This window comes from Serinus canaria, chromosome 4 (assembly GCF_022539315.1).
Source record: "Serinus canaria isolate serCan28SL12 chromosome 4, serCan2020, whole genome shotgun sequence".
NCBI classification, from domain to species: Eukaryota; Metazoa; Chordata; class Aves; order Passeriformes; family Fringillidae; genus Serinus; species Serinus canaria.
In genome coordinates, this window is record NC_066317.1 from 58,244,275 (window position 1) to 58,269,656 (window position 25,382).

Below are 25,382 nucleotides of genomic sequence, written 5' to 3' on the forward strand. Positions count from 1 at the left end.
AGTGGTTGGATCCCATGTTAATACCTGCAGGACTAGGGAAGTTTTGGTACTTCATCAACTGTTTCTAGAAATATGGTCTTCCCAGTTTGAAAGTACACCATGGAGGCACTGCAGCACCAGAATAATCTTGCAGTTAGAAGGAAGGGTTTCTGCTAATATTTATCCCAGATTACCATCAAGCAACCAAACTACTGGGGCTGTGCAAACATTGCCACTGTACTGACCAGGGTCATGCATTTGTTTGTTCTGTTCCTGGCTTTAAATAACATTCCAACTCCTATTTTATGCCTATTGTGAAGAGTTCATTGCAGCAATAAGCCTGTATTGAGAGGAACATCTGCTAATACTGTTTACAGTAAAAATACTCCATCTGACTATATCTGCTGTGTCTGACTGATGCACTGGGCTTTTTTTCCCTTACCCACACCAGTGTTAACATGATTTTGCTTGCTTTGGGATGAGTAAATTTAAAGCATAAAATCTGTTCTCCTGGAGATTCTCATCTCTGAGTAACCTTTGGTGGTCCACATCAAAAAGCACATTGCTGTAGATCTGTAGCAGATAATCAATCTCATTGTTATTAAATTGTGTGAGAGTAATTAGACATGCAGGGAAAATAATTCATGTTATGTATGGATAGATATAATTCTGTTCCTTGCATGTTTTTGTGCCACCCTTGTGAGCAGCTTATCACTCCTTTCAATAGCAATTTGTTACATACCTGGCATAATAAATATATTTTGACTTAATATATGGGGTTTTTTTCTTCTTTTGTAGGCATTTCATTAAGTGCCCTCCCCATGTATTTGAGTGAAATATCTCCTAAGGAAATCCGTGGTTCATTGGGTCAGGTCACAGCGATTTTCATTTGCATTGGTGTTTTCATTGGTCAAGTTTTGGGGCTGCCAGAAATATTTGGACAAGTAAGTATTTAATGAACCTTTTCTATGAAAGAACACAAGCATGCTCTCAGTGTCATAATTTCATATTTTGACTGGATTCTTCACAAAAGTGGAAAACAGAATTATTTTTCATTTTGAAGTACTTTGAAAAGTAGTTTCCTCCATGTCTTCTACAAGCACGCACTAAAAGCATGACTAAGTTTGGTAGATGTGGCCAGCAGGTTCAACAGCTTCAGTGGCTTGTGTGTGTCCTTATGCAGATCTCCTTCTCCCCCTTTCTTGATGTACCTCTAATTTTTTAGTTTCCAGTTCCTTTGGAGACCATGGAAATGCTTAAAAGTTTTATATTTTTGACCTCTAATTTTCCAGTGTGAGACAGAGCAGAAAAGGCTTGGTTAGACTTGTTATGAGAACCTGAATAGGAAGATGCTTGCTTAGTGATTATAGTGCTCTTTTAGTGCAATCCCTGCTTTTAGACTAAGTGATAGAAGAGCAGAGTTAACACACACCTTCATGGAAAGATCACATATTCAGGTAAGAGGTTGTCTTGCTGTCACAGACTGAGATTAACTTGGTGGCCACTGGATGTCATCATTACTCTGAATAAATGAACTCGAGTTTTGTTCAGGCTGGCAATTGTAAATACAGAATCACACCACGGGTAAGGCTGGAAGGAACCGTGCTGGTTGTCTGATCTGACCAGGTGCTTTCCATTCAGAGGTGATTCTTCAAGGCAGTGTGGAGGAAAGGTCTGCAGCAATCCTCTCACAGTGAAACTTGAACACAGAATCCCTTCTGTCAGCTAGGAAAAGTAGTAAGGAGTTGGAAAGCGAGAGGAGCTTTTCCTTCTCTGTCCATCCAAAGGGAACTTCTTTGTAAATACATGACACCATCCTTCCCAACACTTTTATTTTTGCCTGACCAGCTTTCTTATTCTGTCCCTTTATTCTGTTCAGCTCTCCTGAAGGCAAGTGATTAGATTCAATTTACCCTTTATTGAAGGGCAGATTTCTCTCCTGCCCATCTAAAACAAAAAACTTAAAATGGCTTTTATTGTGTGACTTCAACAGATGTCCCTTCTCCTACCTTGGAAGCAAGTCTATTACAAACAAGTGTATGAAATGCCAAGAGGCCAATTTGACTGCTTAGAGTATGGCAGCCCTTATGTAGCAGGAGTTTTTTTTAATTTGGGTTTTGGAAACGTGCATACACTTTTAAAGTTGAGGGGACATGCAAATTCTTATTCCTTGATTTCAGCTCATTATTGCTGGTTTTATTTCTCTTCTTGGCTTCCTTTCATCACTGTTGTTGCTGCTACCAGATTACAGAGGTAGTGTTTCTGCTTCTACAACCTGCTTTAATGTGAAGTTAACTAATATTGCACCATTAAAGACAGACATTATGTAAGAAGAAATATGCTTTAACTACAGAATTAGTTTTCTCAAGATGGGTAACGTCAGCATGTAAAAGAAGCAAAGTTTTGGCTGATGTGGATCACAATATTTCCAGCCAATTTATTAGAGGCAGCTTGAATATCCTAGTTAGGTATGTGGGTGGGTTTTTTTTCTTTTAATTTCTCTTGGTTTCAATCAAGCCAGAATTTTTTTCCCCTAGATTTGTGGGGTTCCCATTAAAACTCCTTCAATGAGAGGTAGTTTTATTTTGCTGCTCTGTAGTTGTTTGCTTCTTATCAGAATTTGTTGTAAATAATACTACTTACAAGCACTTGTCTTCTGTCATGGTTTCATAAGGTTTCTGCTGAGATCTGTCATGTGTCTATTACTTGTAAATTGAGCAAATATCTAAGAGGTTGTTAACCATTGTATCTAAGCATTGATGGTTTTGAAGAAAGGAGGGACAAAACCAGAGATGGATGCCTTACTGGAAGAGACTGAAAAAGGGATGGACATCAGCATGACTGAGGTCCTTCTTGTAAGAGGAGGTAATATTTAGTTGATGTTAGGAGGAAATGTTTAGTTGACCACACAGCAATGTTGCTTGTGTGGTCAGCTAAACAGAGGGAAGGGACAGGAACTGACTGCACCTTGTTAAGACAAGAAACAAGGAATAGAGTGGTTTAATCTCGAAGACAATTTGGCTACAAGAATGATTTCTTAATCAATATTGTGTGAATAATTGCATGCTGAAATTCATCAGAATGATGTTTGGAACAGACTCCCGGCTGAAGTAACTTGAGCAGAAAATTAAAATTTTAAATTGGAGCTTGATGCATTTATGTGAATAATATGAGGTTGTTGCCTTAAGTGGTTCTGTAGAAGTTTTTCTGCAGAAAAGGAAAGTGTTTATGTTGGCTGTGGGGCATAGTGTTAACAAGCACTTATTAACAACCTAAGTGATGATTTCCTCTGTTATCAAATGCAAAAGCGTTTCTTTAAATGTGAAATTGTGATAAAAATAACTCTAAAGCAATGAGTATTACTTGAGGCAATTCAAAAGTCCTTACTGCTTTTTGTATCAAGTATGCTAAGGAGCCCTAACATAATTTTTTAGCAATCTTTCTTTTGTCAGGATTGGTCAAGGTGCAGCAGGAGGCATGTGGGCAGCCCCAGGTGCAGTGCTGAGGGGCAGTGATCAGCTCTGGCTGGGTTACTGGCTTAAGGCTGGTTGGTTGTTTCCTATTCCTTCAGTTTCCCCAAGCTATCTACTGGAAGTGCAGAGGATTGACAATCTTCTCTCTCATTTCCTTCTAATACCTTTCCATGCCAGTTCTCTCAACCTATTCTCATTATTATTTTGATCAACAGTTATTTATTCCTTACTACCTTTCTGTTTCTTTTTTTCACCACCTTCTACAGTGTGCTTCCTCTCTCATCCCCCTATCATTTATGATCTTTGTGTTTCAGATTAAACTTCACCTCCTCTAGTAACACAAGCTCTTTAATCTCTTTCTTACCCTGTAAGCTGTTGTCTCGAATAGTTCCTGATTTAAATTCGAACCTAGGAGAACAAAATTATACAGCTAACCCAGATGAAATAGTACTTTAAAAACAGAATTCTATTAAATATTTTCTGGTTTTCCTGGGAATATTTTGTCTGAAGTATTGCAGAAATGCATTTCGTTCTTTTCTGTGTCCTGCCATATTGACATGAACTAGACAAACATGCTTATGTCCAATTCTTAAATTATAGTGTAAAATAGCAGATGGAACAAAAAATTTGCAATCTAATAAAGATTGCAACACCTAAATACAGGCAATTTTTTTTATTCTGGATATGTAGAATTTTATTGTATTTGTCTCCAAATGTACTAATTTTAGAATGTGGCACTTCAGTATGCAGTGCTTACCAAGAGGGATTGAGAAAAGTTCCAGTTGTGATAACTATCCTCTGCTGCAGTGACTTGATAATCTTGCTTTCCACATTCCTAATTGCCTGCTATCCAACATATCACAGCTATGCTTTTTATTCATTATTCTGATTCCTATAGGTCTGAATTTGGGAAATTGCACCATGGTAAAGGGGGCTGGTGATCAGAGTACGGAGCACAAGGATTTCATGTGCTGGTGACCTGCTTCTCCACACCACCCTAACTGCTGAGAGCTGTGTGCTTGTTTTCATGGGCTGGCATCTTGTGTTCTGTAAGCCAGAGTCCTTAACTCTTCAGGAAGCCATGGCATCTGCAGGTGTGTCTTGGTTTGGAAAGACAGGTGCCTGCTAAAGAAGGCAGGAGCCTCCCCTGAAATGGAGAATGCAAACCCTCCCCACCCCTCTGAATTGCTATGAATTTTAAATTAAGGGGCTCTCAGGTGAAAAATATGAGAGCAGGAAATAACAGTTCTTTAATAGGGAAGGGGAAAAATATTAAAGGATAAAATAAAACAATGCAATACACTAGAACAACCCTGACAGAGTCAGAACTCAACCTGACACCCTGTTGGTCAGGGTGTTGGTAGCAGTCCAGTTGGAAAAGTGGCTGCGTCTTCCTGAAGCGTCGGGTTTGGTTCTGTTGGAGCAGGGGGGTCCTGTGGACAAAGGGTGTGTTCTTCCTCTGCAGATCCATGGAAGTAGAAGCAGCTGCTGTTCCTCTGGGGAATCCAGTGGGAAGCCATGCTGGTGTTTCAGAATCTCTGGATTATATCTGGGTAGGAATGCTTGGCTCCTCCCTCTGGGCAGAGCATCTCCCAATTGGATGTCATAGTTCTTATCAGCCATGCAGTGACATTCAATAGCCTGTTATCAGCAGGTGTCCCCTGCCCAGGGAGGAGTGATTATGATCACTCAGGGAGAGAGGTTAGGAGAAATTGCCCTCTTGACACAAGACAACTGCTATACAGATGGTAATAGAATACATCCTGCCTTGCAATCTGGAACAAGGTGACAACTTGGTGCAGGCTCAGGGGTGTGCAATGATGTTATCTGCTGTAATATGGGCACTGAATTATTGCTGCTGGCTACACAATTATTTAATTCAGGCCATTTTTGGTTGTACAGCCTGTGCAACTTTCCATATCTGACTGAAGGAAAAAAACAGATAATAAGATAAGGACAAACTATCTTAGACCTGTCACGTCTTCAAACACTGCCCTTCAGGTATTTCTGTTCTCTCTGATTCTGTGATTCTGCAATTGAATCACTCGGCCTATTTTTCCTGACAGATTGCTCTTGTAAAGCAAAGGCCAGCACACTGTCAACTTCAGTTTTGAAAGTTCAAATTTACACTTACTGTCTTGGGGAAATATTGTCTGGCCTGATTCTGACATATTCCATGTAACTTTAGGTATTACTCTAGCTGACTCATCTAGTTCCTCCTGCAGGGAATGTCCTGCTCCACAGGTTTTCCTTAGCATGGTAACATCTTCTAAACATTGTAAACTGTCAGACTGTCTGTTCTACGGCTTCATGTTGTTTAATGAAGGTGGGCTTTAGCTTTTCCTTAAATTATAGAGGATTTTGTTTCTGAATACATTTGCAGTAGTCGCAGTGTTCTTATTTTCAATATACATTGAGCATCAGTATCTCTTTCATCTTTGTATCAATATCAGAGAGAAAAAAATGTTTCACAGTGTGTACATTGATTCAGGACAGGTAAAGCTGAAACAGTTGCCTTTGCCATGCTTTCCTCAGAGCTCAGCTTTGAGCCCCTTTTCCTGTGTGGGGTGTGTCAGGCTTTGCCAAGCTGCAGTTGTTTTCCCTGGAGTTGGCTCCAGTGGCTGGCCAGCTCTGGCTGCTTCTCTGTCTGAACAGCTGCTTCCCATTGGTACACCAATGGACAAATTGTTTTTTTTTTGTTTGTCTGTTTACTTCAGCAGCCCTGCTTTAAAAACTTTCTAGGTCGTGAAACAGGAGCTTGCCTAACTACATGGTTGCATTGTTTCCTAGCGGATAGCATGTTACCCTAAAAGCTTTGCTTTGCTCGCATCCTAAAACTCACCAGGGGAGCACTTCCTGAATGAATCCTATTGCTGTGTTAGTGTTTCAAAGCAAAAAAAAACCCCAAAAACCAAAAAACAAGGTAAAGATCCTGATGTGTCCATTTCTTGAGTGTTGCAAGTGGAATAGGTTTGGTCATTCTGTTTTTAAAAGAGTGTAATCAAGCAGTACAAGGTACAGGAGTGAGCAACAATGATCGGATTTGGAAAGTGGCTTCTTGAGGAGAAAAATCGGGGTTAAACAGCTCTTATGGGTAACCCCATGCTGGGGAAACACTCAAAGCATGAGTACATCAGAAACAGAGTGTACCAGAGAAGGTTTAGAATTTATTCTGAAATGACATGCTGTCTTTTCTAGACTCTTCTCAATCTTTCTTTAAAAGCACTTGGAATTTATTGCAAAAATCTTGTGTACACGGTTAGAGTTACAAACTTTATTGATTGGATGTTGTCTTTGTCATAGGAGACATATGAATTAGTCTAATTAAACTTTTTTCAGGATTTTTAGCAGCTTTAATGCATATTTGGCTAGAGAATACTTGTTTTTCAAAAGGTATTTAGCTGAAAATAAGTTTGTGATACACAATGACACTGGCCAAACTGTCCTTCCTTTAATTCATTATTTTAGCAAAGAAATTCTACTACTGATATAAATATCAATATCAATTTCTGCAGCAAATTGAGCCAAATCTGGAAAAGGACCAATGAACTCCATAGACACTGTACTTTATGTCTCGTAAGGAAATATCTCTGTGGTGATTCCCCTTCAAGTCAGTTTGTTACACAAGTAAACCTCACTGAGGAATAGTTGTGATAAAACTAAAAAATTCTGTAGATGCTGTGTTACATTCTAATTTTCTTTACCAGAGTCCTAAAATGATGTATTTGATACAACAGATAACTGTATATTTAGAAAAGTTTATATAGGAATGTTTAATTTTGCTCTACCAAGGTCTTTTAAAAGTACTCCTTCACTTGCACAAAACCAGACAGTGATGGAATAGGTTGGAATACAGCCTGTGCAGTTGAAGGCTCTTCTGAAAATAAGCTTTGATTTTTACTTGTCAAAGGTTCATTTTCAGCATGGTTTTGCTTTGTTTTTCTTTTTTTTTTTTTTTAACTGATCCTTCTTCCTAAGTCTCTTGACTCAAATTCAAGGATTCCTTAAAAACTGTCAGTGAATTATAGATGAATAGAGAAAGCAATCCCAAATCACTCTAGGGACCTGAAGCCTGCAGGTGGACACCAATGGCAAAAAGGTCTGCTGGAGATGCTCTTGAAATGAATCTGGCACATTAGCATGACAACACGAAGTATGAATCAACCAGTTTCTGAGTATTTTTCTATGAGCTCTTTTGATCTGTATGTTTATCTTCTCCTTGAGCCACGATAGTGACTATAGTTAAAGACATTATTCATTAAAATATAAGTAGGAATTTCAGACCATAGAGCAGAGAGCTCTTGTGGCAATAAAATACAGGTGAACTCTTGCAGCTTCATGCAGAGTGTTGGAAATTAAAGCAGCTCATGTCTTATGCTGTCTACAGAATATAAAAAGGTTTTTGCACTTTCCATTAGAGTAGGACAAATGCCTCCACCAGTTTAGCATTTTCCAGCATCATTTGAAATCCTAACTTGTCCTCTTTGTAATAATTTCAAACATCTGGCTACATAGAATAAAAAAATCCCATAACATCTTCACTCTGCCTAGTTATATTCTGAAAATATAGTGAACTGAAGCAAAACCTAGATTGGAAGCCAGTAATTAGTGGTGTGGGCCAGAGTTCCAGTCCTGCTCAGTATCTTCTTTAACAACCTGGATGATGGTGGAGCTGTTTGTATCTGTGGAAACATGCTGCTTTCTGGAGTCTATTTTAGTATATGAATTGCTAGTTCTTAATGAGTTCTAAAGAGCAAAGGTGAGTGTAAGACTTGGGAAAAATAACATGGGAATTTTTCTCTTCAGGTCTGGTTCTCAGTTGTGGAGGGTTTTGGTCAAGATTTGTCTTAGTTTAGAGCAAGAGTTTGAGGAGGTGGTCTCATAGTACTCCTGGAAACCATTTTGCTATTGAGCCAGGCTTGCAAAAGGTGACTCCAAGTTACCCTGGTCCCTGCCAACTCACTGGACTCCTGAGCTTGTACAGTATTTCTTCAAAACACAGAAGCAAAACAGCCTTATATTCATGTAGTAAAATATAAAACTCTGAAAGAAAAGCTAAAGCCTTCCCTGAAGAGTGTTTTAAAATTTCTGCTAAGGATACGGGAGACACATTGGGGCTTATAAGTGGCTGCTCAAATCCTTTAAGGAGATTATATTGCTAATAACTCAGAGAAACACTCTTACAAAGAAAGGAAATTCTGGGGGAAGGAAGGAAGGAAGGAAGGAAGGAAGGAAGGAAGGAAGGAAGGAAGGAAGGAAGGAAGGAAGGAAGGAAGGAAGGAAGGAAGGAAGGAAGGAAGGAAGGAAGGAAGGAAGGAAGGAAGGAAGGAAGGAAGGAAGGAAGGAAGGAAGGAGGAAGGAAGGAAGGAAGGAAGGAAGGAAGGAAGGAAGGAAGGACAGGAAGGAAGGAAGGAAGGAAGGACGGAAGGACGGAGAGAAAGAGAGAAAGAGAGAAAGAGAGAAAGAGAGAAGCCAAAATTATTTCAGTGCTTGTTCAGACAGTCACTAATTTTAGCAGGTGTTTGATGTCTGCCTGCACTTCCTGAAAACTGCTGCCAGACACACCAATTAAGAATTGCTTGAAGCAGTGATTTTGAAGATGGAAATCCTTTTTCAAATATTCTCAGTTCTTTTCTTTTTCTAGCCATGGGATGTTTCCATCCTCTCTTCACAGTAACACATAAGGCACAAAGTTTGTTCCTGCTGAAGCAATTTCCAAGTCTTCTCTCAAGGCACAAGCACTTTTATACAAGCTGTGAGTTGCTGATCAGGGACATGAAGGTCACTTCACCCAAGGGTTGGTGGAGCCAGGCAAGGGAAGATGCTGTGCAGGCACCAGGCACAGCCTTGGTGGGTCTGATAAAAGTGCAGAAATGCTGCCAGGGCCCTCTGGGTTGTTGCATATTCACAGTTCAGTAGGACCCATGGGAAGCGGTCTACTCTGTCATATCAGCCCTGCTGGGGGAATGTGGTAGTGTTGATAAATTTCTAATGGAGACATTAAGTGAGGTGCTTTGTTTATATCTATTGTGGATCATCTGAGATTATGTATTTACTGAAGATTATAAATCAACTTTTTACTGGTTCCCCGAGACAGACACAACAGTATTTATTCATCCCTTTTCTGTACAGAACTCATTAAGTAATGCATGGGAAAACAGCTGTGTGTCTTCATGTTTGCAAATGAGTTTCAGTCCATTAAAGTTGTGCTGTGAGGCTTCAATTCCCAAAGTTGTAACAACATATGGCTGATGGGCCATTTGTAATATTGAAATGTTGCAGTTTTGCAACTGGAAAGGAGAACTTCTTACAGGAGAGGAGTTGTCTGAAAGTGGAAGTGTGGTTTGGAAATGAGAGCACTATGGAGATAGATATATAATTTAGACTTAGCAATGAACAAAAGCTTTAATGGCAGAGCATCTGATGTTGGGATGAAAGTTTATCATCAGTGAAGACTGCTACTCATAGACTGAAACAGTGCTCACCTGACTCTTGTGAAGACTTCTATGTAGCTGTTCTCTGCTTAATTAGGTCAGTTGGAAAAGCAGTGGACAAGCTTTCCTGGAAAGATATTCTTCAACAGATGTGAAGGAAAGAAAGAATTCAAAACACCATGGAGGCTGATAGCAATTGCTTATCATTTTCTCCTTATGCACTGAAACATAGGTAACACATGTAACTAAACTTAGAGCATTTGTTTCTACTAGTATTTAAAATAGGACTTTCTGCTGCTTTATCAGACTTTAAAAAGTTGAGTTTTTTCACTTACTGTAGCTGACCTAATAACAAACAGTGTCTGTCTATAAAATTCATCTTATCCTGTGTAAATTGGACTCTGCTTCAAATGTTTAGAAGCAAGTGAACACTTCAGATTTTCCTGTTTCCTTAGTGCTTAAGGATTTGATAATACTTACAAATCTGTTATTAAGCAATAAACCTAAATCAATTTCACCTATGACTTCCTTCCAAGTGTGTTTCTCACACTGGGGAGATAATCACCACTTAAATGTTTTTGAAGGTTCTTAACCTTCAAGATTAACATTTCAGTTTTACTTTCTATTATACATTGTAACCTACCCATTATTGCACATTCATGTGCTAATATGTAAATTTATCCTTTACAAATTAGGTATTAATGTCGTGGTAAGTTGGTCAAGCACTGTAGGATAGCATGCAGTCATCATATTGAGTAGGAGTGTGTTTTCTACTCTTGAGTGTCTTTGCTTTTGAAACTGCTGGCAAAAGGAAAAAAAATTGGAGATATATTCTTGATTAGTATTTTGAGGGATTTTTTTAAGCTTGAAGTAAATGTCAAGTTAAAATTAATTAGGTTTTGATTTTATTTTTTAAATCCAAAACTGATTTTTTGTCATTAAAAAAATGTTAAGATGAAATATTCAATAATTTCCATTGTTTTTAAAACAGCAAATGTTCTTTGGGTGTTTTTATGTTTGTTTTTCTCTTAACCTTAATATACCTTAGTCTAACTTTCACAACTTCAGTTTGGCAAAATATAATCAAATAAAAAAACATTTGCATCTAATGCAACTTCTAGATGCCCTGGGGCACTTTCCTTCATCTCCCACTGTAGTCCCAAAAGGATGCAGGTGTCTGGAGTTCTATGTGCTGCATCTGCCAGTCCCACAGGGACATCTAAGGTACCCAAGGGCATCAGAATGATAGTATGGTCTCATGTTTAAAAAGCTAGGTCTTATCCTCCTCAATTATTTTAATTTACTATTTTTATATTTTGTTATTTATGGATGTTAACTCGAGTCTAAATGCATCACTGAAAGGAAGTTCTGTCAGAAATTTTGCCTAGCTCCAGCATACCTCTAATATTTCTTCCTAAATAAGCTCAAATATATATGCTGGCTGCTGATAATAATCTCATGTGAAAGCTTCCCATTTCCCATTGCTTTTCTCTGAAATTTTTACTTCTCTTGGAGATGAATAAATGAAGACAAATTATGCCATATATGTGTGCAGTAAAAAGTTAGCTGTTATTCCAATAAAAAGCTGGAAAAAAACCATCTGGGGAACTTGTAACAGGTGCTTTAATTCTCCCTCTCAATACTTCCATGATCTAACATGCCATTTAGTGAAGAGAGAATCATGGGACTCAGACACCAGACACTTTCAAGGCTGTTTTAAGTTCTCATCCAAAGGCCACTTACTTAGTAACAAAAATCTCCTGCTGATTTCTGTGAATTTTACATCAGACTTGTACAGCCTTAAGTCTGTGACTTTCTGTGCTGATTATTACCTGGGAAGATACTGATACTTGAGTAGTCTTCTTGTCAGAGTGATAGCTGTAGTAGGGACCAGTAAAAATACACATCTGGGTGCAGAACAGAGGTGAAATACATTTATTATCTGAGTTGCCTCTGTTTTAAACAGGAAGGGAAGCAATTTTAAACTCTGTTATTGAAATACATTTTGACAAATTGGGTTACTGAAATGGTCATGCCAAGAGAAGATTGTGTCCAGCAGGGATAGAACTGTGAGATTAGCATCCCCTGCAGGCAGAGGAGATTGTAGAGCAGTGTTTGGAGTGGTACCAAGAAGGTAAGAGGAAGGCAGTGGTTTTGCACCTAACTCGTGTGGCTGCTCTGAAACCTGAGATGCAGAAGTTCTCTTTTCTCAGCTGCCACATGATCATCACCACTGTGCCATACCCTTGACTAAAGGAAGAAAAGATAGTTCTAAAGCTAAGAAATCAGTTCCACCTCAGTGCTTTTCCAGTCCTTGGCCCCAGGCCAGCGTGGCTGTCCTTTACTTTTAGGAGTGTTTTATGTGGTGTGGTAGCAGATTAACAGAGAAATGCTGAACTTGTGTAGTGTTTTGGGCTTTGCATGCCTAAGTAAATTTTCCCAGTCTGTTCTGAGTAGGGATACAATTTAAATCCCTTTTTTTTTGGCGGGGCAAATGGAAAATTTCTGATATACATTTTTTGTGCCAAGTCTGTACAAGAAAGGACAAAATTCAATTGCTTGAATATAAGAAGATAGTATTATCTTGATGCCCTGTGGTACCTTAGGTGTCCTTGTGAGACTGGCAGATGTGACACAGAATATCACAGGGACCTTCATCCTTCTGTAGCTGCAGCAGGAGGCTGAGGCAAGATGCTCCAGGGCATCTAAAAATTAGACTAGATGTAATTATTTCTGTCTCTGTGTGTGATTATATTTTGCAAAACTAAAATTTTAAAAGTGTTGCTGCTTTTTACAGAAAATGGAATAGAAGAGACTACAAAATCACTATTTCCTGGGTGTTTTCAGTATCTTGCATAGGATGCCAGAGGTTTTTGTCTCTTTGTTCCCCACACACAAAATGGGTAAAATATGTCATTTTACACAAGAATGTTATACAAAAAGGTCATTTCTGTTTATAAGTTGTTCAGCACTGTAGTAAACTTCTCACAACCCCATCCCCAAGGCATTAATTCCAGATTGAATACTTAAATGGTGACTATTTAATAGTGACTGGTAAATAGACTTGCTCACTGAGAGATCACAGATTATCCTGTGCACTGAGTGCTAAAAAAGGGAAAAAAGTATTTATTTGGAAACCATCTCCTGTTCATTTCAAGCAGTAGAGGTAGCCAAGCCCCTGACAGTCCTGTGAGGCAGCATGGTGGCTGCACAGGGAGGCAGAGCAGGGCTGGGGAGTGCCCTGTACTACCCCATGTCCAGCCTGAGCCTAGGAGAAGGAATTTGGAGTGTGGGCATTTCCCTTGGCTCTAGAATGGACAGGAGACTGGATGGGGGAAGCTTGCCTGGGAGCAGCTGGGGTCAGGATGCTCACTGGGACCTGGGGCATTTCCACAGCCCAGAAACCCAAACTCTGGGCAGAGAGCACATGAGGACCCTGAGTGGGGAGCAGTGGCTGAGCTGGGAATGGAAGTGGGATCTATGTACAGATGATGCTTTTAAAATAAATAAATAAATAAATAGTTTAAATCTATTTATTAAATGAAAAGAGGAGAGGTTTAGCACAGATGTTCGGAAGAAATCCTTCACTATGAGAGTGGTGAGACACTGGACCAGACTGCCCAGAGAAACTGTGGATGCTCCAGCCCTGGAAGTGTTCGAGCCAGGCTGGATGGATCTCTGAGGAATCTGGGCTAATAGAAGGTGTCCCTGCCCCTGGCAGGATACTGGAACTAGATGATCTTAGAGATGCCTTCCAAACCATTCTGTTTCTCTGTTTCTGTGAAATTATTTAGAGAGAAACAAAGAGAGTGAAGCCTGTCACAGCTGCATATTTCCTTACTCCTGTTATCCATCTCATACTGGGATATTTAATTGGCCACACTAAATCCTTCAAAAACTGGGTGCCCATGTCCAGGGCACTACAGCATTTCTTCCCACCTCTGTTGCATGACCTTGTTAGCAGTTCTGTTCTCCCTTTAGAATGTATTTATGTGTATATTGTTTGCTTGGTCTGTGCTAAGAGTGTGTTCACATTTCATCAAAATCTTCCAAATTGCTGAGAATACTAAATGTAACTGGTGTTCAAATAGGTTATTGAGTTTTATGGGGATATTTCAGCTGTCAGCAGTGCCTGTTGACATTTTCCCATGCCACCTTCTTTTCCACCTTGTGATCGCTACAATAAGTTCCATTTTCTGCATTTTAGCTGATGAATTTCTGACATGCCAACATTTTCTTTACTGTATTTCAGTGCACCATAATCTTGTTGCATTTGCAGCTGGTAAATCCAGGCCATACTTTATCTCCCTCCCTTCCACCCAATCTTCTGTCTCTGCAGCTTTGCACTTTATTCCATCAACCTTTGAATGAGTCTGTGGTTGTCAAACTTGCTCTACTGTTTAAATGTCTTTTGTAAATACATCAAAGCCAGGTTTTTCATGCTCCAGCCTAAGCAAATATCCATAATGTGACAGTTTAAAATGAAAATTTTGCCATCTTGACATGTTATTTGTACCAATTCTGAGCAGGTGATGAAATCAGGTCCCCTGTAATTAAAACATTTCATGCTCTTTTAGGTTTTCCCTGAAATAAAATGGGATGTAGTTGTTGTAATTTCTCCCAGCAGTGCCTGTGTGTTTCTCCTTACTGCTGACAACTGAGATAAAGTGTTTTAAGTTCTTCTCAGTCATCTACAATGTCTTTTTCCTTTAGCTTATTACTGCTTCAGAGCACTGTCCCAGTATATGTCCTATTCCTTCTTAAAGAGGTTATGAATTCCTCCTTTTGCCTGCTTCTCTTAGTTCTCTTTAGAGGGTCTAGTTGAACCTGATTTCCAGCAATTTTAATGAATCCTTTAAACTTATATTAGTCCTACTACTTCTTTTCTGTAGAGGGAGGAAGGAGTTAAGACTGTATAATGTAAATGAGGAGAAAAGCAAATAGAGCACACACTCCATAATGTTGAATCTTTTGAAATGGATGAAGTTTCCACTGGCTTCAGTGACTTTCTGATCAATTCATGCCAAAATGGCCAGTGGGAACATATTTATGAGTATTTATGAGTTTATCTTAAGGTTTTAGAAGCTAGCATGATAAAAAGTAAAACAGAAATCTTAAATAGAGGAAATAAAGGAAACTCGGTGTGTTACATGGCAAAAATAAAGAGCTTTTCATTATAGTAGCAGGGTTTGCTATTTATTGTGAAGGGTAAGTTCAGAATCTTGTTCCTAACTTTTTCAAAATAATGCTTTCAAGAAGAGTTATTTGAGATAAATGTGACCAATTTATAAAGTCTCCTATACACTACAAGAAACTTTAAAAGGAGTGTAAGTTTATTCTATGGAAGTCTCTGTATGTGGGCAGAATGCTGATAATAACAGTATACAAAAAATACTTTTTTTCCTTTAAGAAGCGTCCTCGACATGGTGGAAAAAACCTTCAGAAAATATGATGATTCAGAAAATATGATCAAGTGTAAGATTTTTATCTGGCAGTATTGTCAAAAATTAAAACAGCCTAATTTTTTTTTTTATATGGTACATAACAAAGAGGTTTATATTACAGGAAATTATTCCAGGCAGATATGGAATGAAGGTGACAAGTTATACTGCCTGTTTTCCTAAGTTATTCTTTACAAACCAGTACCCACTTTGAGTATGTGATTATTGACTGGTTTTAAAGACTGAACCTTAGTTTTGTAGTTTTTAAAATAAGATCCATGCTTGTTTGTCCATAAACAGTATTAACCACTTTTGGTTCACCTACATTACAGAAAGTTTTCCACTCAAGTGGAAAAAAAAGAGAAAAAAAGAATGAAGAAATAGGATCTTGAAGCCTTCATGACAATGCAGGCTCTTATAGTGACCAATTAAGCTTTAAATTGTTTGAAAAAACATTTTCTTAAGTTGTTTTCCTATCCCAGGAGAATTTTCTAAAAACACCTCTCTCACCTAAAAGGGCAAGTAAAAAGTTTGGACTAGGGTGATCTGAGAGGGAAGTGGTCAAACCACTTACTAGCTTAGGAGGAACACATCACTCTGGTGGTGGACACAATACTTTGAATGATGAAAAATTACAGTCTTTCCTATCAAAGCTGTTTTTCTTCTAAGTGTCACTTTGGGAGAGTATTACTGACTCATGTTTGCATCCATTTGCAGGAATCTCGGTGGCCTTTCTTATTTGGAGCAATCATTGTTCCATCATTGATCCAAGTTGTGATTCTGCCTTTTCTTCCTGAAAGCCCTCGGTACCTCCTACTCGAAAAGCATAATAGGAGGAAGGCAGAAAAAGGTATGAAATGTTCCTTTTTTGCAACAAAGGGTGCTTATTGTAGGGATTCAGGCTGGAGACACCTGATTCTGACACCACACTAAAAGCAGAATATTCTCACAGGAGAGGATCTCTTGGCAATAATTTTTCTCACCTTATTTGTTTGTCTCTGTATGCATAAATATAGCTGTAGCTTTGAAGTTTTTATAAATTAAATTCTCCAGCAAGTTAACTTTTTTAACATTACACATGGTGATACAGAGCTAACCAAGTCATCGTGCTGTTGTGTGCCAGCCACTGTGTGCAGGGTTCATTTGATAGTAAAAGGTGGTTTCAGTGATCATGACTCTCCCTTATCTACAGTCTTTGCACTTTGTCTAATAAAAACACAGATTCTGTTTCTGCCTTTTTTCCCCTGGTAGTCACTGTGTTTTACCCTGTGCTCTGTAACTCAATAACCTTTGTTGATCTAATAAAAACCCCATACATCTGTTTAACTGAAAAATTCCAGTGCTTCAATATTGCTTCAGCTTCGCAGACACAGAATATTTTGTCCTTGCTTCAGGTTCCAGGTACAAAACTATTTGCTTGCGTGATCACAGTTGCTGCATTCTCCACCCCAGTAAATTTACTATGGTCGCATTACAGGTGAGAGAATGTTAAAAAATTTGGTTTAGCTTATTATAACAACATATGAAAAACAGGAGTCTATAAAGAGACTGATTATGATACCAAAATACCAAACAAGTGCTTTACAAATTCTTAAAAGCTTTGTTTGAATATGACCCTTAACATTTTTAGTCATGAGCTAGTTGCTTGTAAAAACTTGTAAAGTGTGTATCAACACCTGAAATATAAATTTAATAACCTCTTAGCATGAAATTAATGCAACTCCATCCAGTTTCTTCTATTTTGAAACTAAAAATTGGCCTTTTTTATTCTGAAGAGCCCTCTGAAAAAGCAATAGCATACCGATGAAGAAACTCCCCTGTTGTCTCAATTTGGTGTTGAAGGAAGAATTCTATAAAGGCTGGAGCCTCAGACACTCAGAGATACAGTTCAATGCTTAAAAAAAAGGAGCACAAAGGAACAAGGTTTTGGAAATGTTCTTAAGGAGTCAGCAGAGTTTTGAGGAGGCAGAGAGCAGCTTTTCCAAGGGCTGCCCTGCCAGCTGTGCTCAGAGCATCCAGCAGGGGTGCAGGACCCAGATCAGCTTGGCTGTTGGGTGGAAACTTCTGCAGCACCATGGCTGAGCAGGGGAAAAATGCTTTTGGGTGCCAAGTTTAAACTGGGTCCTTTCTGCCTGATAAAACTGTAGATATATTTCCAGAGCTATGGCTGGCAAAGGCTCTGCATCTGCAATTGTATAATGTCATAATGTCACACTTGCCATGAGGACCTATTGAAAATCCTGCTACAGTACCCGGAGACCTCAGCACTGACAGTGAAACTGGACCTCTCATAGGTAGAGTTTAAAAATTATAAAACATGGCAGTAAAATAACACCACCTGCTTTGAAATTCACACTATTTACTATTGCTGATAGTGTGCCAACTGCACTCTGGGATGTTTTCAGCATACGTGTTCTCAAAATAATTTGAAATCTAATCCAGAGGCACTGGAGGTAGGTTTTGGAGTAGAAGGCATTAGGAAAGCAGTTGGCTGGGGAAATGAGCTTTAGCCACTGGTTTGCTGATTACAAGAAGATGCCTTTCATGAAACACCCTAAGGACTATAAATTTAGATTCTCACTAAAAAAGAGACAACTGATATAAAAAGCTCTTCAAAGTAACTGCATATGAATATGCACTTTTGGGTGTTATTAATTCTATAAGAAAAGACTCAATTCTGAGATATGTTGTAGTACATTTTGAGTGTAGTCTACAGTGGAATTCAAAAAATAGGAGAGTGAATCAACAATCGAGACAAATCATCTGGATATTCACATTATCAGCAGAAATGGGGGAGGAAAAGTCTAAGTATTAAGGAGACTGGAGGGGTTGTGATTTATTAAAATGCCCTTCTGCTTGTAAGTCATATAATGACAAAGCAGAATTCTTCATTTTAATGATGACTACAGTAATGCTTTTAAATTTTTTGCCTCTTAGCTTAAATCTGCATATTAATATTGGAAAATTGCAACTCTTTCTACTGACTAAATCCCTTTTCTTTCCCTTAATGGATCAAGGCTATTCATGCAAATATATATTTCACTGTGGATTATACCTTGTTAGAGAAATATAGAGCTATTATTTGCAAAAGGTCTGCTGTATTTAAAGCAGATGACTATGTTAGTCTTTATGAAATACTCTGAAGCATGCATGTATGTCAAAGCTCCTAAAATGGAGCTGACAACATTAATCTTCCTAATTGTTATAGAGCAATAGTATCCAGTGAGATAATTTAGGTCATTGAGTTTCCACAAAGTTTTGCCCCTGCTTTCATCCCCTCCTTTTCTTCTCTGTCTCAGGAGACAACCAGTCCTTAACTACCAAAATACAAGTGGTGTCTACCTCTTTTCTGGCAGATGTCTTTGAGGGGCAAATAGGAGACTGAGAGAAGGGGAAGGACAAAATGTGTTGTGTAAACAGTGAAAAATGAAAGGATGAGGGTAGAGGGTTAGAGAGGCATCATGTGCAAGTCTAAACCAGCATGAGAGAAGCTATTCTTTGGGGCACAGAGGCAGCGATGCCTCAGATGAGTGAGGTCTCCCAAGCCCCACCAGCAGGGTTTTACCCTTTCCAGCCGTGCGCGCTGTGCGCGGCTGAGCCGACACACGGACACCGCGTCTGACTTGCTGCTGTCTGCTGCCAAAAGCAGCACTGGCAGATGAGCTTGGCTACTCTTCCTGCATGTCACCCACCTATATCCTCCTCCCTGAGACCCGAAGGATCTGAACCATCTCTCATATTGCTGTCACACTGCTGGATGTGGGAGAACTGATCCATGTGTTTTGGGGACAGAACAATGCACTGGAACAACAGCAAAATCTGCTGTAAACCTGCTTTGCCCAGGAAACTAAGTCTGGTAATGAAGCAAGGGCAGGACCACCCCAGGTCCCATAACTAATATTCTTCTCATTTAAAGAATAGAAGGTAAGAAATTGCCTAGCATTTAACTGGTGTAATCCTTCTTAATCAAGGCCAGACAGCAGAGAAGAAATTAGTATTCAAGTGGTTGAAGAGAAGGACTTTGGAAGGAGATTGTGGTAATGAAAAGTGACAGGGATAGAAACAGGAAGAAAAAGAAAAACTTGATGCTATAATTACACCAGTTTACCATCCAAGTTCTAGGACAGTTAAGACAGGGATTCCACACTGGCTGTCTATTAGTTGCATGCCAAGTGCACCCCTGATCTGTGAGCATCACAATGATATAAAATAAATGAGTAGTAGTGATAAAATGGAACGTTTGTTACAACTAAAAGCATGGGTTATTAACACTTGCAGTTGGAGAGTTGAGGTGTCTTTTTTGAAGTGCACTGTTACAGGGAGGAATCTTGTGTTTTCTGTGCAGCCACGGTAGCAGGTCGTGTAAATCAATAATGGAACTCAGCTGGTATCCCAGCTTGCCAGAGAAAAGAACATTGTTATGTCTTAAGGGTCAGACAACTTGGATAAAATGTCACAGCAACATCTGTTGGTGACATACAAAATCTGTTCATCCAGTATGTTCAGTCAACATTAAAAGTCCCATGGTTATGAAAGAAGCATTACAATAGGTATAATGAGAAGCATCGATTGAAATTTTTAGAAAGATGGATTAGGGTTGATATCTTTTCATGTGACAAAAGATCAAGGCCACTCCTGATTTAAAAAAACAGGCAGACAATTTTTTACCAAGCCCTTCAGGGTGCCTACATGGACTGGAGAGGTGTTAAACCCAAACTTTAACAGTAGGAACAAGTTGCTTCAAATCCGGTGATTAAAATAAGTTGTTGTGACTGACAACATGCACATATATGATTTATTTTTGTTTCTCTGTGGGTTTTGTATGTCTGTAAGGATTATAAACTATTCTTACTGGAAAGGAAGAGACAGCCATGACTACTAACTTCCTGGCTTATGGTGGTGGCTTCATCTGAGACGTTTACCTGCCAAAAGCTGGAGTGATTGTGGTGTGTCTGATTGGTTTTTATGCTTTTCTTAAGCCTCCTGTCTTTTAGAAAGGATATTAGGTCATTGGAACTTTAATACAACACTGCCAATTCTTATGTTATTTTAGGGTGGCATGTGTATGTTTTGTTTTACCTGCACATATTGGCTAGTTTCAGGTGAACCTGAACAGGCCTATTGATGTGTGTAAAACCATACATAGAAACAGGTAAAAATGTAATCCTTAACTGGATAATAACTCCAAAAAGATCTGTGTGTTCTTTACTTAGAAGAAGAGGGTGGTGACATGTGGGAAAAGCCTGAAGTCATTTGCTTGCGGTTATGTTTCCTGAGATTTTTTTCTTAAATTTTGCTATGCTGCATGCTAGTAGATAATCTATATTTTTCTATCTTTCAATAGCATTATTATACTTATATCTCTTCTAGGAAGATAAATTTGAGTTATTCTTCTGGATATTTAGTACTCTAATAAAATTAGTTTATATGAAATAACTGTTAATTCATTTGGTGAATTATTTCTGTGGTAACATGGAGTTATTACAGGGAAATTTCTACTGTCTTCAACAGTGGCCAAATAAGATGCTGTTTAAGCATAACTTAGACAAAGGTGTGTGAGACAGTGTGACACTGGATTTAATATAATTAATCATCAGGGAAGTGAATATGTCCATGGGAAACAGATGACAATAATACTCTGGCAGCTTATTTTAGTTTTTGTCCATTTCTTTTCAAAGGAGCAGCCCAAACAAACTTTGACCACTTCTCTCTTTTTCTGCCCCACTTTGCCTGCTGCTGGCCTTATACTGCAAACCACTCAGTAGCATTTTGATCTTTTAAAATTTCTTCTCAAAGTTCACATGCTAATTCTGTTGATAACAACTGCTTTCTTTGCACAGTCCTGGAAGTACTAGAGAGGAAAAAGAATTAGTAATTCCCTATGTTGCTGAGATGTTGAGTGCCCATCTTCAGTTAAAGTCCTGATTGGTTTTAGAGATAGTACAAACTGACTTTTTTTCAGATCTTTGAACCTCTTTCAGGTGCTTCACCTTGACTTAGGTGAGATGAATAAAAACTGGTGGAGTAAATGGAAGGGTTTCCTGACTTCTCTCCCCTTGAGTGGAACCATCTGGTTCTTTTCGTATTTTATGAAGGCAGTATTCCAGTTTTTGGAGGCTGAGCTTCTAAAGCCCTCTGATCCAAGGGAATTAAATAGGAATCTGGAAAGTTTTAAAAGTTTCTAGGACTGCAACTCCTTAGATGTTTTAAGTGTCACATGAAAATAAAGCTTCCCTACAGAGAGAAGCAGCCAGTCACGGAGGGAAATGAGTCATTGCAGCGAGGAGAGGAACGACTTCTGTGCTTCTCAGTGCCAGTAATGCCAGGGTTCAGAATGTAAAACTAATAAATTCAACATCACACATTGAAAGACTTTTGAGTTTCCTTATCTCCCTGCTAATGCAGAATTTATTTCCACATTATTTATATATAAAATTGTGATTCTTATGGTACTGAAAAGCTGGTAATGGAGGAAAATTAAAGACATTGAGTAGCAGGAGAATGCCTTTCCAAGAAGTTTGGGTGATGTCTATTCAAAACTGTGCATGGATAGCACAGTAATTTCTCAGTATTTCTTGACTTGCTGGTAATTTAAAGTATCCACCACCGTTGCCTAGTGGCATTTACATCTTTTTACTTAATGCCATGAAAGAAAGAATAGGAATTGGGTGTCTATGTTTTCCCTGCCTTGTACTTGACAATTTTGGTAATTGCAGTGTTTTAGTTCCTCTTCCCTCTAGAAATACAGCAAACTCCCTTGTGCAAAAAAGACAGATTGCTATCTTTTTACTTGATTGCACCTATATTTTTGGCTTGTGTGACCTAAAGTAATGCTGAGGATTTTAAGAACAGGAAATATAAAGAAAACTGTGCACTGATGCACAGACCAGATGCTAAAAAATCTGACAGAATACTTTCATGGAAGACTCTGGTGATATATGTCTGGCTGTTCTCATCTTTACCTGGATTCTTCTCAGTCAACATTGTAAAAGTACAGAGGGAAGTGTAATTTCAGCATGAGACATTGACTTAAACATACTGAAGGCACACATTGTATTAATTTTACATTTCTTATCACTGTCTTTAAATACATCACACTTGTTAAATAAGTTTTATTTATTAAAAAATGGGCAATAATGAGGGACAAAACTGAGCAGCTTAATTTTAGTCCTGAGGTCTCAATTTGTTAATTCATTTCTGATTGTACAGCCTGTGTGAAAAGATAAATGAAAGTGCTTTTACTGAGAGATTTAAAAATTCTGACCTCTCCTCTCATGAGAGAGAAACTGGTTATCAGAATATATGAATGTTATGAATTGACTCAACTCCCAGAGGTGGTTCACCCCTTAAAAAATTATCCTCCTTGTTAAGCAGAATCAGGTGGGGCCCATTAAAATGTGTTAGAATTGCCAAGTGACTCAGAAAACCTTGGCCCAGAGCTCAAGTTAGTTCCCTCCACTGCTAGACCAGGAGAAGGCATTGTGCATTCACCAAAGTATCAGAGAGGGATGCTCTGGGAGGCCACCTGTTCATTTGTCTGACCTATCCCTCACAACAATAAAATATTACAGATTGCCCTTTTCACCTGGGTAAAGATAAAATTTTGTAACTTCAAAATCTAAATGAATTCTGATGTATGAACCATAACTAGTCAGTATCTCTAGTTTTCTTGCCCATCTAAGTGCTTTTTATGATCCAAAGGTGTGTAAACATACCAATATATGTGGTCACTTGTTTATAGGCAGTGCTATGCGAAGCTGTGGATAAGAAAAATTGGTTTTGCTCTTATGTGAACTAATTGAACTTATTCATTAAATAAAAATGACAATTTCAAGTGACCTGTTGTGTAAAGGATTGTTTTGAATATTAGCATCCTACTGGGTAGCAAAGCCTTGTTGCACGGGTGTTTCTAATGTCATTGTTTCTCTGCAGTGACTCTGAGATAATAAGCATTTTAAACATCTCTTAAAATGCCAACCCCTGGGGTATGTTCATTAGATTGAGACAAAAGTATCTATGACTGCATAGACAGCATCTGTCAAACAAGGTTGGTGGAGACACATCACATCCAGTTGGAGGTATCTCTGTCTTGGAGGAGGTGTGAGGTGTAAAACCTGTATTATTCACAGTGGAAGGATATTTCAAGAAGCTATCAGTGTGCAATATTAAATGGTGTGCTTCTGAGGAGTTGAGGCTGGTTGGTTGCTTACATTGGCCATGTAAATTTGTTCCCATGACTCCCACTGACAAATATAAAGTCTTGAACTGCTCTGGGTAATTATTTCTAGTATTAATTACCTTGACAAAGTAATTTCTTGTCTATATGCTAGTAAAAACAAGAGGTAATATGAAGAATAGTAGCTATTCCTTTCCAATGTCTGCCTTTTCTTGGTTTACCAGAATTATATGCATTTTTACATCTTACTACTTCTCTATCCAATCTATCTCCAGCAATGGAGCCAGCTATACTGTTAGGCTGAAAAAGTAGCCAAGTCAAATAATGTTCAGAGGAGCTCTGGTAATAAATATTTTCAAGTCACACAGGGTTTTCACTCTTCTCTGGACCTTAGGCTGTATCAAATATGAAATAACATAAGAGAGATCTCATAGGGAGACAATTTATGGTTTTGTTTCAGTTTTTGAGCCCAATAGCAGGGATGAACCAGATGACATCCAGAGCAGAATGATATTGTTGTCAGAAGAATGATTAAGTTGTAGCCCATGCATGCCTCCTGTTTGTGCCAAACATTTCTATTTTAAAGAAGCAAGACGGTTATAAATGCACACAGTGCCAAGGGTCTGGCCTAAAGTACATATCCTCTCTTTGCAGCATTTCAGAGATTCCTTGGGAAAGAGGATGTGTCTCGGGAGATAGAGGAAGTTTTGGCAGAGTCTCGGGCCCAGAGGAACACCAAGCTGGTGTCGGTGGTTCAGCTGCTGAGAACGCGCGCGGTGCGATGGCAGATCCTGACCGTGGTGGTCACCATGGGCTGCTACCAGCTCTGTGGGCTGAATGCTGTAAGTGTCCTTCCTCGGGCCATGGCACCTCCTGGCGGGCTCCTTTCCCTTACAACGAGGTTTGGATTACACTATTTACCAACCTCTGTGAATTCCCTTTAGCAATGACTCTCTGAGAGCAGTGTGTGGGAAGACCCACAGAGATCTGAATTGCCTGGGGGCTTTTAAAACAAAATATGTTTGAGGAAAGCCATGTTGTGTTAACTTGGAAGGAATACATGGAAAGGTAGAAAAGATCAGCAAAGGAAGAGGATGCAGCTTTCACTTCTGACACTCAGATTCTCTGTTTCTGAATATGCCCCATGCTTATTCAGAGTTTTTTTCAATAGACATTTCAGCTTGGATTTATTCAGTTCAGTACTTACAGGAGTCATCATTGCTTCCTATAAGGGATTTTAAAAGGTTGCACTGCGTATTTAATTTTTTTGTTGCTTCCATATTCCTGTCTTGGAAAGTGAAGCAAAAGAGAGAAAAGAAGAAACAGTGAATCCTATTGGCCATTAATATGTCTGAGGCTAATGGATATCAGAAGTCTCCTTCACCACCTATCTGAGCCTACATGAGAAGGTCACAGGACAGTTTAGGTTGGAAGATCCCTCCACCTGGTCCAAGCCCTTGCTTAGAGCAGGAATGACTTCAGTATTTTCTCAGGCTACTGAGGGCCTTGTGCAGTTGTGTTTTAAACATATTCAAGGGCCAAGAGTCCAAAACCCTCTTGGGCAACCTCTGCCAGGTGTTTACCTCACTTACACTGTGAAAAGTGTATTCTTTATATCCAGCCAGAGCTATCCTTGCTGCAGGTTGTGGCATCTGGCTTAGAAGCTCTATGCTGCGCAAGACAAATATTCTCATGAAGCACCTCAAAGGGAAAGGGGTTTTTGTCATAGTTCAAAGGCAATACTTACTTATATATATGAAAAGCAATATTCTCACTGCTGCAAGGAACTCTCACTGTGCTCTGCATCACACTCCAGCTGCATTTTCCCCCCAGGGCTAAAAAATCTATGTGTGAACATTAGCTCAGGCTTATCTCAGGT

The 25,382-nt window shown here is 38.9% G+C and overlaps 1 protein-coding gene across 2 annotated transcripts in view; it reads left to right on the plus strand.

Annotated features, from left to right (window-relative positions):
- SLC2A9 (solute carrier family 2 member 9) overlaps positions 1 to 25,382 on the plus strand; it is an 81,798-nt gene that overhangs the window by 15,113 nt on the left and 41,303 nt on the right. For both annotated transcript variants that reach the window (XM_050973264.1, XM_030239195.2), the window contains exons 5-7: positions 778 to 923; positions 16,045 to 16,177; positions 24,158 to 24,345. In XM_050973264.1, the coding sequence (XP_050829221.1) occupies positions 778 to 923; positions 16,045 to 16,177; positions 24,158 to 24,345 (467 nt within the window). The remainder of the gene's footprint in view (positions 1 to 777; positions 924 to 16,044; positions 16,178 to 24,157; positions 24,346 to 25,382) is intronic.